This window comes from Phoenix dactylifera, unplaced genomic scaffold, assembly GCF_009389715.1.
Source record: "Phoenix dactylifera cultivar Barhee BC4 unplaced genomic scaffold, palm_55x_up_171113_PBpolish2nd_filt_p 000432F, whole genome shotgun sequence".
Lineage (NCBI taxonomy): Eukaryota > Viridiplantae > Streptophyta > Magnoliopsida > Arecales > Arecaceae > Phoenix > Phoenix dactylifera.
Genome location: NW_024067868.1, coordinates 202,103 through 218,613, shown reverse-complemented (window position 1 = coordinate 218,613; position 16,511 = coordinate 202,103). Strand labels below are relative to the sequence as shown.

The window sequence follows — 16,511 nt, the reverse complement described above, 5'->3', positions numbered from 1 at the left end:
TGTTTGGACCCATAAGCAGCTCAGGTCAAATTTTTTTATTGAAATTGGCGCCTTGAACTTATTAACGAGCTTGGGTCAAGTCTAGTTCTTGTTTGGACCCATAAGCAGCTCAGGTCAAATTTTTTTATTGAAACCATATGCTCCAAGACATCTAGGCATGGGTGAGGATGAAGCCAATAAGATTACGGACTGGATGACTGATTGTGTAGCCAGTCACTATAGCAGTATCCCGTGGGCTGAAGATAGAGAGCTGCTTGTAGTACTTCGAGGTATTTTATTTTTTTGATTTTATTGGATATATTTGTACACGTCAGGTATGATTCACCCACCTTAACATATATATATATATATATATATATATATATATATATATATATATATATATATATATATATATATATATATATATATATATATATATATATATACCGAAACATTTAGGCATTTGTGAGGATGAAGTCAATGAGATTACAGATTGGATGGCTGATTGTGTAGCCAGTCACTATAGCAGTACCCTGTGGGCTGAAGATAGAGAGCTGCTTGTAGTACTTCGAGGTATTTTGTTTTTTTAATTTTATTGGATATATCCATACACATCAGGTATGATTCACCCACCTTAGCAAATATATATATATATATATATATATATATATATATATATATGTGTGTGTGCGCGCGCGCGCGCGCGCGCATCCAATGATTGCATTAATTTCGAGTTTGAGAACTTGAGATATTATAAAATGCATTCAGTTCTAAAGTTTGGGGGACAAAAAGATTTGGGTCAGGAGTCTTTCGGTAAGGGTTGAATACTGGTCAAATATTTTGATCCAAAATTTAAATTGATCAAATATAGTTTTGAGATTTGACTCACTTGGATTATGAGCATGAAGTTCTATTTGCATCCATAAAATTTACATTTGACCGAATCATGATCTTGAATAAAAAAGTTTAATTGATTGATCTTTCTCTAAGCAATCTTTATTTAAATTATTTCAAAAATTAGCCACAAAGAATTGTAAAGATAAATTTTGATAAATTAGACTAGGTCTATTAGGGTTTGAATCTTACAAAAAGATAATGATAGGGTCCAACGAGTGATCTGGAGCGACTCATAGATCGGTTTGGGCCAGATCGGGTCAGGTGTTGATTTGGGTTTTATATGTTAACTTAACCTCGGCACAAATCTAACATAACCCGACCCACCCTATCATCACCAGCACTAAAGTTTGGTGTCAAATATTTTAGGACTATTTCTTTCTTGGTAAAAGCTTTTACATCGAGCACACTTCAAGTCAATATCAAGGTACCAAGCACATAGCAGTATTTAATAAGTTAGAAACTTAGAACACATTTATTCTCTGCGAACAATTAGGTTTTTTTTTTCCTCTATAACCAATCAGACAAGTTGCAATTGCGGCTATTGGAACCGAATTGCAAGCATCCGAAAGAATTGTTTGAATGCTTGCAATTACAACTGGAAGCTGCATTTGAATTGCGAAAAAGGACCAAAATCCTGTAACTACAACTGCATGCAAAATTAGCGGTAACTCTAGTTACAATATTCATTGCAATTGGAAGCAACTGTAAGAAAAGTCCTCTCATCACTCTCTAACCAATAAAATTTAATATTATAATTGTTAACATATTAAATATATTAATTAATATAACTATTATACTGTAAAGTATAAATTTATTTTTCTAACAATATATATCACTATCATAATATCAAATAAATTATATAATATTAATTAATATAACTAATAATTTTTGTCAAAATCTTGAAAATATAACTATTATTATAAACATAATACAATTATTAAATTATTATCGTATGATTCTTATTATGATATACGGTATAATAATAATAATAATAATCATAATTGTATTATCATAAATTTATTTTTATGATTTTAGTAATATATCTAATTATTATAACATCAAATTATTTTATAGTGATAAAATTAACTATAGTAAAAAAAGAAAAATAACTCAAAAATATTTTGAAGTTGGTGAAGGTACTAATAGTAGGGTTGGTAAAATCATTGAGAGTTATTACCGACAGCTTGAGTTTAATCCCTCAGGGGGGGAGGGGGGGGGGCTTTGCATTTGCCTCAAGTTCTTTTTTCTTTCTTTTTTCTTTTGTTTAATGTAGAAGATAAATTAGCTTAAGCACATATCATACACTTCATTTGACCAGAATTCTAAAATATTCTTAAAAATACTCATGCCTTTTATCAATGATTTTAAATTGCAAAAAACTAGTTTAGATGCATAATATAGTTGATTTGATGGTGTAGCCACTATTGTTCATTAATTTTTGCTGATTTTCTTATATCATGCTTGTATTTTTATAAATGCAAAATACTTTAACCTTATCATTTTATATTTATCTTGTAATCATCCCAGTTCTTTCCAATTTTCAATAAATACCAATCCCACCGAATTCCTAATCTTTGCCCCCCTAAACAAGTCACTCCAAAGGCTCGTTTGGTTCGCGGGAAAAGAAGGGGGAAAAGTGTGGTCAACGGGAAAGTAATGAGATGCCTCTTGTTTGGTTGGAGTTTTCAAAGGAGAGAGAAGGGAAAGTTATATTCCCATGGGAATGTGATTCCCACATTTCATGGGAAAGTCTTTCCCATGAGAAACATGGGAAAGTTACTTTCCCATGAGAAACATGGGAAAGTTACTTTCCCATGAGGCGGAAAGCACTCCATTTTTACTTTTTCCAAAAAAGTCCCTTCAGCATTAAAGAAGCATTAAAGAGGCATTAAAAATCTAATTTTTATTAAGGACATAATAGGAATTATATATAACTTTCTTAGGAAAGTGGATGGCCAACCAAACATAAGCATCTTGGAAATTTGTCACTTTTCCATGATCAACCAAACATGCCAAAAGTACTTTCCTAGGCATCCTCTTCCTAGGAATTTGTTTCTCAGGAATCATATTCCTAGGAAGGAAAATGCTTCCCGCGAACCAAACGAGCCCCAAATTCCAAACTCATGCCTATGATTGATAACGGCAACATTGAATTATTTAACTCTCAAGCTGCGTGCTGGAGCCACATAAACCTGAAATAAATCTCTGGAGCAACGTAAGAATTCAGAAAATGTCGTTCTCCGCATCCAGTGGACAAGATGTTACCTGTCCCGACCTCAACGGTGGAAATGAAATATCTCTCAAAGTTGGTGGAGATATTTTGACTTTATTGGCGACCATTAGATTCCTCCGTGCGTCACTCCACCTTAATTACTTCCCTAACGCCACACCACAGAGAACCTTAAGCTTCCAAAAGTTTGGTTTGGGGGAGGGGGGAGGGGGAGAGAGAGAGAGAGAGGGAGGAGTGCAGGAAAAAGAGGAGTACTCAAATTATGGCAAGCTCAAGCATGGCCGCAGCGGCCTCAAGCTTTGTGTTCACGTCCAACCGTTCCACCACCGCCGGCTCTTCGCCACGTTCCGACTCCATCACCTTCTACAAGCCCAGCAAAAGACTTGTGGTTCGAGCTTTAGAGGCGGCGGCGCCGCCACCGCCTCCTGGAAAAGTAAATGGACCCGAGAAGCCTGATCCTGGAAAAGTAAACGGACCCGAGAAGCCCGATCCAGGAAAAATAAATGGACCCGAGAAGCCCGCTCCCGGAAAAGTAAATGGACCCGAGAAGCCAGCTCCTGGAAAAATAAATGGACCCGAGAAGCCCGCTCCCGGAAAAGTAAATGGACCTGAGAAGCCTCCTTCTGCAATACTAAATGGACCCAAGGAGAATGGACCAAAGAGGGGCGCAAAGGTATGCTTCTTTTAGGAGAGGTGAATAGCTTTGTAATGTTTAGGAGTTCTACTATTTGCTGTAGATTAAGTTTTATATCAGATCTAGTTTGTCCATGCTTCATCTGTTTCTCTGCTCAGGTGAAGATCCTTAGGAAGGAGTCTTATTGATGTTCAGGTTCTCTCTCTCTCTCTCTCACACACACACACACACACACACACACATTTTTAATGGCATATTCTGTTATCCAGGACCCAAAGACTCACTATCTTGTTGTTGTTCGATTCAACAAAGTTAAATTATGCAGGTGTGCTACAAATAAATTTGCCCTGGATGAGATCCAGGAAGTGAAATGAGGTCAGTCATGTACCAATTCTGAAGTTTGTATAATAACAGTCCTATGTGCACCTTTATCTATGAGTAAATGAACTGAGTGTCATTGTGCATGTATGATCCAATTTCACTAGATTGTCCATTATTATAACTGCTTGCCTTCTACCTTTCTATATTGCATTAATAACCAAAACTTCCTGGCATAAAAGAATTATATTGTTATTTTTTTTTCCCTTCTCTGTTCTGTTGTGCTTTATTTATTACTTTTGTCCTTTTGGCCTAGTTCTCTACGTGCATGTCTGATGCAGGCTGAATGGGAAGCAGAAAATATATTAAGGGAAATTCAGGAAGTCAAAAATGGTGGCAACTGCACCATATTTTACAGCAGTTAAAGACCTTAAAAAAAAGGAGGGAGAATTATCAAACATCTATATGAGCATAAATGTGAATCCAATCATCGCTAGAAGAATCGTTGCATTTTTTTGTTTTCGACAAAAAAAAAAAAACACTGGTGAGTCTGCATCAAATCATAGATTTCGATGTCAGTTTAGCGATACAATTAGTAATTTTCTGATGCGATAACTATAAGAATGTGAGAAAATATCTTTAAGTTCTGCAAGATTTGGATAAATAAAACCAGTAATTTCATCTCCGCCTGCTAGCCCAAGGAGTCTATATTATGGTGGAACTAATTCTGAACTATATCCATACAAATGGACTTTTGGTTTTCATAAAAAGTAGACTCTGCATAATGTACATGTAGGCTGAAACCAGTGGATCAAATTGAACAAATAAATCATTACTAATAGGTAGGGTTTGGATCCAAACTCCATTGAACTTATTATTTCTACAGGAATATGTAGAAAGAATGCTACCCCATGGTCCACCATGTTATAACTGTAACTATGTATGTTTGAAACTCTCAGACATGTGACAATTACAATCGTTATTCCACAAAGTGCAAAAGCTGATCCAAAGTGGTTATTAGCATCTTAATAAATGCTTCTAACTTGTTTTAATGCAAGTAACTACTGACATGGTCACGAGAAACCTTTACAGTCCTGTTGTCTAATAAAAATTGTAAGTGGATAGCAACCTTTATGACCTTGTTTGATTAATATAAACTGCAAGTGGATATCAATCTCTGGCTATGATGACTATATGGATAGGTAGAGGCCACAAAGCTAAAGCCACCAGCTGTTGGAGATAATGCAACACGATACCACTTACACAGGCCAAGAGCCCCGCATATAAACTTAAAGATTTGCATATATTACAGCAATAAACCATATATAACCATATTTAATCTATTTAGATACAATCAGCATTTCTAACAATGTCATCAAAGTCATGGAGAGAAAAAAAAGGCATTCCCTATGTTTAATAGCACAAGAATGGTCAGGGAAGGGGAAGAAAAAAAATACTAGCACGGTGGGTTTGGGAGGGTCAGATATATGTAGCCTTTACAGAGATGTTCCCATATTTCAAGCCCGTGATCTTCAGATCATAATTGAATAACCTTATCATTGCACCAAGGCTCACACACATACACGCATATTGAGGATGCACGACCAAATCACAAGAATTGCAAACATGAATGTATGGTCTAAAAGAAGGCTAATCTAAATCATCCCTAGGGGGGAAAAATGCATTATAAAACTGAATGCAGAAATGAAAGAAGAAATAAACAAACATTAACATGTTATTTAACATAAGGCTGTCTCTTACTCGTTTTGCCATCATGATGGACAAAAAATAAGTTGCGTGCATTGAAGCTCCTCACACCTTTGATATGTGAGGAATGTGCACCTTCTCCTTCCACAATTCCTTGCACTGAAACAGAAACAGGATTTAAGCAAAATTTCTTGAAACAAACCTACTAGATAAACACAGAATAAATAAAAATTTAATTTTCATAATTTAATGTTACAAAATTTCCAGACTGGGGGAAAAATGATCTGTTTATCAGAAAGTATATAGCCTGCCACTATGTTGCACAAATATCTGCTTACAAAAAGATTATTTTGTATAGCTAATACAAAGCATGATGCCAATGTATTTCAACATTTGACTGCATCAATCTAAAATTTGAATGAGAAGTTGGGGAATGACAAACTTGAGGAGGAAACAAGTATATAAACTCAGAAGTTTTCTCATTTGAACTCCTAAATATAGACTATTATATCCAGTTGATCTTTACATAATAACAAACAGGCTGGTCCATCTAAATCAAGATTTTAATCCCCCTCAGATCTTCTTACACAAAAAAGAAAGAAAAGCTGCATAGACAAGTAAAATGGTTTTCTAAGCTTACTCATGATGCCTTAATGAAATAGAAGATACAGCAGAATCTCTATATTCTAACTGATTTAGTGCTTCCCTAAAAATTCTCAGTTGTAACGATAAAATTTTGCATACCTACTGAAGAAAGCTGATTTTGTAATGACAAACAATACAGTTCAAGAACTTTCTTGGTGGAGATTGTTTGCCTGTGAGAACCTTCCTAGTTTAATTAATATTCTTTGGTGCATGGTCCTGATCAATTGATTTCGTCTACAGAGAGAAAATCTTACCTTAATGTTGGACACCAAAAGTATTAGTTTCAGTATTGCCCTTCGTTTTTTCCCCCTGCATGTAGGATAACCATGGTTTTGACAAAAAAATTGCATAGATATCTGTAGGAGAAGCAACAAAGGATGTGATCCACATAAATCCCAATGGAAAAGCATATGGATCATTGAAACCTCACAAAAGTGGATCTTAGACTCATAGTCATTAAACCAAACTAAATAATATTGAGTTGCTTTCATTCAACCCTCATGTTTAGTTTTTTCATTATTCAATAAAAAAAAGTTTCACATACCTACATTTCTGATTCCCTTTTTACAAGTTTCCATTGTAGGCTGTCATTGGGAAGATGTAGCATTGGAAAGGTATCTTCATTCCAAGCATATATCACTGATTGAAGCTGAAGAGATAGCAAACAAAATTTCAACCAAAATTCTAGCTAATCAGTAATTAAAAAGGTGGGTATCAGATTCAGAGAAAGCACTCACATAAGGACTCAAGCTAGACCCGTAAGACTTGCAAATTGTAGAGCAAATCATTACGAACTAAGGACAAACATCCAAAATTGGAATATCCTGATCAAACAAACTCTTTGAAGGGAAATGGCACCAGAAAAAAAATGCAGGAAAAAATGATCATATAACAGAATATGGAACAAGAGGAAACTAATATACACCAAACCAAAAATAAGTTACATGCGCACACAAAAATAAAAAAGGAAAAAAGAAAATTCGAATTATCACCATTGGAAAATAAAATAGTTAGTGATATTCAGCAAATACCCATGAATGCTAGCTTAATGTCAACACCAAATAAATGAGAGATTAGATACTGAGAAAGCATACCAAACAGAAAAATTAAACAGCAAATACATGAGTAGGCTACAAAACTCAAAAACAGGACATTTTTATAACATATGTTTGTTCTCTAAAAAAATGCAACATCTGTGAAATTTCAATACATGAAAAAAAAAACCATGCACAAACAAAAAAAAGGAAAAAGGAAAACCAAATTCTGAGAAACAGCTGAGAAGAACCATAACCATCAAGCCTTTTCCTGACTAAGGCCCTGTTTGGGGGAGCTTTTGGAGGGCCAAAAAGCACTTTCTGGCCCTCCAAAAGTACTTTTAGCTAAAAAAGAGTGTTTGGTAAATTTTTCGAAAAACTGTTTCAGCTTTTGCGGGAAGCTGAAAATAGCTTTTGGGGGGAAGCTCCAATTTGGAGCTTTCCAAAAATGTTGTTTTCAGCTTTTTCGGAAAGCTATATTTTTGACCAAAATACCCCCATTTTAAAAAAAATTCCTCCCAAAAACCTCTCTCTCACCATCTCTTCCTCTCCCACCCAACCCCACTCCCTCTCCCCCACCGCTGCACCCTCTCCCTCTGACCCGCCGTCGCACCCCCTCCCTCTCCCCCGTCCCCATGGTGGGGAGGTGCCGAAGAAGAGGAAGACAGGTCGTCTTCCCCTTCCCGCGGCCACCGCCGGCGACGACCCGTCATGAAAAGGGGCGGTGCCGAAGAACAGGAAGAAGGGGCCGAAGAAGAAGGAGGTCTCACGGTGGGGAGGGGCCGAAGAACAGGAAGAAGAAGGGGGTTCCTACGGCCGCCGGCGGTCACGACCCGCCCCCCTCCCGCATCCGCCACGGCCAGGCCAGGCGCTGACGGCCTCGCGGGAGGAGGGCATTTCTTACGGGGCCAGCCGCGGCCGCCGAGACTGCCGCGGGCGCCGCCGGCCACGGCCCGGCCCCCTCTCGCGGCCGCGGCGGCCTAGCCCCCTTCCGGCGCCACCGGCCGCGCGGGAGGAGAAGAAAGAAGAACGGGGGATATGAAGGAAGGAGAAGAAGAGAAGAAAAAAAAGAAAAGAAAAAGAAAAGGAAAAAAATAAGAAAAAGAAAGAAAAAAGAGAAGAAAAGAAAATTTAAAAAATAAAAAAATAAAAAATAAATAAATATTTATATAAATGAATGAATGAATGAATAAATAAGATAATAAATAAGTATATTTCAATATTATTAATTATTTACACTAATAATTATAATATTTTATACCTTTATTATTGTATTATACTATAAATATTATATTATATTACATTACATTATAGTACATTAATATGTTATTTTAAATAATTTAATATTATGTTAGATTATGAAAAATTAATTTATACTAATAATTATAATATTTTATACCTTTATTATTGTATTATACTATAAATATAATATATATTACATTATATCATAATACATTAATATGTTATGTTAAATAATTTAATATTATGTTATATTACCAAATATTAATTTACTCTAATAATTATATTACTATTATGCTATATTATTATTTTATATTACAATAATATTATACTATATCGTATATTTATGTACTAATATATGTTATGTTTTATTATGTTCTGTTGTATAATACTATGCAATGTCCTTTATGGTAATTTTGTCATACAAAAGTACTTTCTCAGTTTGTTTACCAAACACAAAACAAAGTACCATAATACTTGACGAATGTAGTTACTAAACAGCAAATAGCTTTTTATAACAGCTCTACTTCAGACAGCTCTACTTCCAGCAGCTCTAATGCCAACAGCTCCCCCAAACAGGACCTAATTCGTATGAGCAATACTAGGCAGCTTCTATGTCAGTACAAACTTTTTTACAACTCACGGATTCCTCGCAGGTTCCAAATTGAACCCATGATTTCAACCAAATAAAGGGGAAAGGAATCGACAAACCAAATCTCCACAGCATACAACCTAAAAATTCACCAACTAACATCACAATCAAAACCTTTGCATCCAATTTTAGCCAATTACACAAAATGAAGATGTTCTACTTCCATACAATACAGAAAACCTCGATCCCAAATCCCCTGTAAATCAAAGTTTCATACAGTAAACATATAAATGCTAGTCAAGCGAAATTCCATGATTTTAAAATTAAACCCAATCCAACCTGCAACAAAGAACAACCAGATAGGAACAAAAAATAATAGATTTAATCCAATTTCAATCAAAAGAAGAGCAGAGAAGCGTTTCATTGGGCGAAAAAGGACTGACCTTGGGGGACCAGAGGTGGTCTCCAGTGGCAACCTCGTGCTACCCGCGTGAAACAACAATGGATTGTGCCATGCTGCCTGCGTCCATGAATTCCAATTCTTCTCCCGCGAGGACCCGGAACGTCTGTTTAGTCCCACATCGGTTATTCTGGGTAGATCTTTGGCAGGATCAAAAAATCTAAATAACAGTTTATCGCTATCTTTTTGGATGAGATTTTGGATTGTTATAAATGATATCAAAGTAGATTTGACCCATAACCTATGTAGATTAGGAGACACTACAATATGGATTGGGACTGACCACGGGTCGACCGGGATGCTTCCTGACGAGGACATCAATTCTTTTTAATGAGTAGAGCCGATTGCAATTTCGAATATGGAATTCAAAAGGATCGAATAAGAAATGATACTTCAAATTCTTTTCACAATAAGAGTTATCCATACAGTGGTGGCATTTAATTATGAAAGTTAGCTAGATGGCTGACCATGTTAGTCCGTTCTTTTAAGAATATGAGTATAACCTTTTTGCTTATGAATTTGAACCCTCTAGAGGTCATGAAGCCAATTGCCATCTAACAACTATCAAAGAATCTCCCTCTAAAATAATATTTGGGGCTCTTAAAACTATTATAGCATATGTTAAACTTTTCCATGCTGCTCGCAGTTCTGTCATCGAGATTGTAGTATCAAAAATCTGAACTCCACCTGTAGTTATAAAAAAATCTTTGGAGCACCTGATAACAAAATTTGAACTGCCATAAGCACCTCTATTTTGAATGCTATCGTCAAAGTTGATCTTGAGAAAACAGAAGATAGTGGCTCCCAAAAGAAATGAATCATTTCAAAGATTTTTCAAAAAGAAAAAAAACTACTTTATTTTTGTATTTGGAAAGTAGGTATTTCTTTTCTTCAATGAGTATGCTTTGAATTTACACTATGATGTCCTCTGCTCTCAAATGAATACACATTTTTCGGTTCACAAGCAATACAAATTCATATATATATAAATGTTCTTCTAAATAGTTTAGGGTATGGACGACACTATATACTATTGTCAATGATCTCTATTACTATCCACAAACACCCAACACATTATCTACCATCTCCACCACCATGCACAACCATTCAACAATGATGGTGGACTACCAACTACTATCCATCACCATCATCATTGGCCTCCACCACAACCTATTATTACTATAGATCTCCATCACCACTGACCATGATTATCATTGATTTCCACCGTTTTTCATTAACATCCATCACCATCAACAATCTTTACTACCAACCATCACTATCAACAATCTCTACCACTATCCATTATCATCGATGATCTCCACCACCATTCACCATTTCTGGCAACACTGCTCACAATCATTGATAGTGGTGGTGGAGATTGTTGAAACGAATATTTTAAAAAGACGATGGTGGTGGAGACTGTTGATACGAATATTTTAAAAAGACGATGCACATGCATTTCAAAATGATGATACATGCATTTTAAAAAGATGAAGTGCGTCAAAGCATTGATGCATACATTTTGAAAAGATGATTCATATATTATAAATTGTTGATGCAAAAATAGGTGATTTACACATGCTCAATCGTTAGAATTGCTAGTGCATGTATTTTAAGCAGATGATCCATATGTTTAAAACAGATGATGCACCCATTTAGATAAAACTGATTCAAAGGAATTTGATGCCCATATCTAAGAAGGAAATGCATATTATAAATTACCGATCCACATATTTGAAATAGGCAAGCCACACATACATAATTACTGATATACCAATATACACATTTTGAATAAGTATAAGCAATCCACACACACAATTACTCATATACCAATATACACATTTTAAACAAGTAATGCACATAAATAAGTAATGCACTTATTAGATGATTATTGATACATACATTATAAGATATTAAATTATTACAAGTACACATTTTGAAGAGGTGGTACACATAAATGTTATTTACAAGTTTTAGAAAGATTATGCATACATCATGCTTCTGATGTATATTACTGAAATAAGCGATCACACATGCTTTATTGCTACACTTTAAACAAGTGATTCTTATGTTTCAAACAGGCAATGCACTCATCAAATGATAACCGATGCACCAATTTCAAATTAGTGATGTGCATATTTTAACATTCATTATAAATCGTCAATGCACATGAAATAGATGATTTACATATGCTTACCTGCCGGTGCACACATTTTGATAGAGGCCGAGATTGCTTGCATAATGTTAAATATAATAAATAAAAATAAATCTTATAGAAAATTTGGGTATATATGCATTATCCATTTCAAATTTGACACATGTACTATATCTCCTAATGAAAAAGTTTACATCAGATTCTTGTGCATTAGCTACTTTAATATATCTGCATCACCAATTTGAAACATGTGCATTAGTTGTTGTCCATTGTCTACATCGCCTTTCTAAACTTGAGCATTAGCAACCACTACCACTATCAATTGTTGTGGGCAGCAGTGCAGATCATCATCAATTGTGGGATGATGAAGATAGTACATCATGGAGGTGGAAATTGTACGTAGAGATTGTAAGAGGTGGATAGTGGTGATGGAGATTGTTGACAATAATGGGATATAGTACAGATGGTATGCGGTGCAGGGTGATAGTAGAAAATAAGTGTTGATGAGCGGTGGTCTAGATTGTAGAAGGTGGTGGATGGTGGTGAAGATCATCAACATTGGAGAGGGATGGTAGAGATCATCAATTATGATGAGTGACAACGGAGGTTGTAGAAGTAATGGATGGCGATAGAGATTGGCAGTGGTAGTTGATGGAAACATCGATGATGGTGGGTAATGCTAAAGATCATCGACGGTGGTATTTAGTGATGGAGATCGTCGATGATGGTGTAGGTGGTAGAAATTATTCACAATGGTGGATGATGGTAGAGATTATAGGAGGTAATGGATGGTAGTGTTGATTGCTCGATTCATTCCGTGGCGCGAAATCCATCATTGGCTAAACAATCATTTGGTTATGCCATTTTGGGCTTTGCGCTCACCGTTGGTGATAGGTGAGGAAGATCATTGGCAAAGGTGGTGGTGGAGATTGTTATCTACTGTGATGGTAGTGAAGATTATCGATTATGGTGGTTGGTGGTGGATATCATTGGATGTGGTGGGTGGTTGGGGATAGTGTTGGATATCCACGCCCATAGCCCGAGCTTGGTTCTATTCATCTATTGTTTGAGGACTTGCAAGATGCCCCTACTTCTTGAGAGAAATGCGGCATTTCTCTATACGCTAAAAGAAGTGGAGAAGAACGGTGGTCTTGGCGGTGGCAGCGGTGAGGAGAATTATGATAGAAGAGAAAGAAGGAGGAGGTCGAGAAAGCGCCGCTATTGTTGTCGAGAGCGGCCCAATATATTTGGGGGCCTAAGGCCGTTTTGTCTTTTTGAGGCCTTCCCTGCAGTGGGCGAACTTACAGGAGGGCATTTTTTCTTTTCATTTTGTCTTGAGGCCTTTCCTGCGGTGGGCCTTTTTTGTGCCAGGGCCTTAGGCGACCGCCTAAGTCGCCTAAGGGTTGGGCCGATCCTAACTGTTGGAGAATGTCGAGGCCAACTCTAAGCCTTGCCTTATTGCTCTTTTTGTTGAGCCCTCTCCCTTCACATCCGTTTTTCGGCCCTTCCTTTTTCTTAGATTTTTCTTTTTGATTCTTTTAAATAAAACATTGCCTAATGACCACGGTTTTGCTGGAAATGTACTGCTCCATAAATTATTATCATGTATTAGATGATGATTTGGCTGCGATTTTTTTGCGGATGAATCTGGATGTCTTTCATTGATGATCTTGCATAAAAAGTCCAGAAAGCATGAGTCTTAGCCCGAAAGTACGAAGCCTGATAAGTGCAGGCTCGAGCTTGAAAAGCAGATATGAAGACCAGGCTAGATCAAAGACGAATCCGGTCCAAATCTGATTCGACCTGTTCATTAAGCAGATCCAGATACCAAGCAAGATATAATCCCCCTTGAATATTACTGCTCCATGCCACGTGTATTTAGTAAATCTCACCAAACCATTTGTATTTTCTCCATCGATCCTTATGGGTCGTCCGACTGATATACAGCAATAAAAGGGAATTGCACTCAAGCCATGAGTTTCCTCGTGCGAGAATGGCTCGTGGGGATGGCTACCATTCACGAGGAGATGGTCCAATCATGATGTACCGCACGAGAGTAGTAGCATTGGTGTGAGAACCTTCTACGTACGTACGTACGTGACTTATGGGTTCAAATGGCCTTGCTCATAAGATTGTCCCGCCCAGTTTAGAATTTTGAAGCTAGCATTGCAGTTTCCCTTCCCGTCGTCTTGCATTCCTTGCCGACAAGTCTTGAAACACTGGGGTCAGGCTGTTCTCGCAATTACCGGAGAGCTGGGCGAACAAAAACGTACCCTTATTATCTTGGTTGACGTAGCTTAAAATATTTCAAGTTATCATCTGGTATAAATTTACAATATTAAAAAAAATATTTTTACATCAAAACATATAAAAATATATTTTAAAAACAGTTTAAAATGACAATTAAATTAGATTACTTAAATATTTTTGACATCTCGATTCCTAAAATATAGGTTAAAATCTCTATATATATACATATCTTGAGGTACTTTTTCCAGCTTAACAAGCTTAGCTGAGAGAGGCTGCGATTCTCAACATTCAGTTATAGTCTTAAAGCACTCGGTTACTAAATATAATAAGTTTGGATACCTAACTCTCTCGGACATTAATAATTTATATATGCTGACAACATCTGGAGGAGTTGAGAGAATGAACAATCGGACCAATTAACCAAGTACTCATTTCCTTAAAATTTTCTTACTGGGAAAAGAGTTCTTTGGATCATTATTTGATGAGATGAAGCTGAAGTAATTTAAGTTTTATGTGCTTGCTTCAGACTTTCAGTTTGGTTATATTTCCAACCTTTCCAATCCAAGGGTTAGAGATCGCATTGTTGGACCTATTTCATATAGATTAAATACCAAATGCTAGACCTATTTTATATAGATTAAATATAGTTCATCGGACTTGTTTTGCGATGGTTAAAATCTGATATACTGGATCTTCTCTATAAAGATTGAATGCAGTGCTTTGAACTCTGTTACATAAATAAATAAAATTGTAGTCTCTTACATTAATGTCTTAAAAACTATGTTTGGAAAATAGATTATAAATTGCTTATTGAAAATATTTGTAAATGAAATATATATTCTGGAAAATGCCATTTACATTGTTCTTTGGAAATATATGTAAAATATTTATTGTGGAAATCATATATTTTCTTGACAAAATTATTTTATTTTATACATCCATAATTTATTAAAATATTTTTTTAGTTGGAGATGCTTAATTTCCTTAATAAAATTTTTTGATTAGTTACTGCACATTGAACTTATTGTTTATTTCTCTCCTTTGCCTCAACAATGTTGTTTTTGCATATCTTCTTAAATCTTAAGAGTGGTTGAGTAGTTATTTTCATGATTCATATAACGATATGTTTTGATATTTAGCTTGTCGTATTGCTATTAATCATATTTTTGGAATGGCATGCATGGGACCATACCAAGTCATTAGAGGTTTACCTGTCTGTATATTGCTTGATAGTTGCTGGACTTGATTTATATAATCATTACTAATAGATTGCCTTGCATGCTTATGGGATTGGGCTCTACCAGTGTATGGCGGTTGTCGTCCCACATTTCCTATTATTGGTTGAGGATGTGACACATGTTATAGTATTTAAAAATAATTTAATTCAATGTGTATGGGCCATGAACAGCAAGATTAATTATATTTAGTTGAGAGTTTTTGTGCACACACCTCATAAGATAGCATCGCATATTCACCACCCATGATGCCATGTATTTTGAGGGTCTATTTTGGTGGTCTATTATTAATTTTTTGAGATCGAATACAATTGGAGTACTTTGACGATCAAATGCTGTCTAATGGTTGATATTTAAAAAAAAAATTAATTATTCTTCCGTGCAACAATAAATATAATATTTTTTTGGATTTTTTTTGCATGGATACTTTTCTAAAAATTTAAATTTATGTGAATACCCTCTTAAAATTTATATTTATTTTTGTACTCTTATAAAACACTATATTTGCACAAATTCTTCTAATATAATGATTTTTTAACACCGTTAATAAAAGCCATATTATTTTAATTAAAAATAAAATAAAATTTTGAAATTATTTTTTTGTCCTTTATCGCGATCGCCTTATAAATATTTATTTTTGCACATTTACTAATTAAAGATATTTTAATCATTTTAATTTGAAATCGTTAATCTTTTAACAGCGTTAGATGGTGTGGGTATACATGTAAAAATAAGAATTAAAAATGGTAGAATAGCAAAACACGTGTTTTAGTAGGGTATACATGCAAATATTAATTTTAGAAGAGTATTCATACAAAATTCGATATTTAGAAAGATATTCATGTTAAAATTCTTTTTTTAAAAAAATTATATACCATAAAAGCAAAAAATAGTATATCATTCTATTTTTTTACCCAAAATATGAATATATAAAAAAATAAATTATATTATACACCGCATAGATCATATGGCAATGTATGTCTTCCTCTCTTGGCTGTAGAAAGTCATAACCCGATCCTTAAGATTGGTATGAGGTGATTGGTATGATTCGAGAATATAAAATTTTTTCTTTTCCAATTCAAACATTACTCTTGTCATTTTATCTCCTCCTACTAAGATTTTTTTGAGGGGCG

At 35.3% G+C, this 16,511-nt stretch overlaps 1 protein-coding gene across 2 annotated transcripts; it reads left to right on the top strand.

Moving 5' to 3' along the window:
- Window positions 1-3,270: 3,270 nt before the first annotated feature.
- LOC103723701 (basic salivary proline-rich protein 2-like) lies at window positions 3,271-4,324 on the top strand. Of its 2 annotated transcripts, XM_039118862.1 has the most exons (3): window positions 3,271-3,782; window positions 3,902-3,938; window positions 4,056-4,324. In XM_039118862.1, exons 1-2 carry the CDS (start codon window positions 3,372-3,374, stop codon window positions 3,929-3,931), a joined length of 441 nt encoding a protein of 146 aa, XP_038974790.1. In that variant the 5' UTR covers window positions 3,271-3,371; the 3' UTR covers window positions 3,932-3,938; window positions 4,056-4,324. The 2 variants fall into 2 exon arrangements, with proteins under 2 accessions (XP_038974790.1, XP_038974789.1); XM_039118861.1 differs by lacking the exon at window positions 4,056-4,324 and having other exon boundaries at window positions 3,272-3,782; window positions 3,902-4,014.
- Window positions 4,325-16,511: the final 12,187 nt, after the last annotated feature.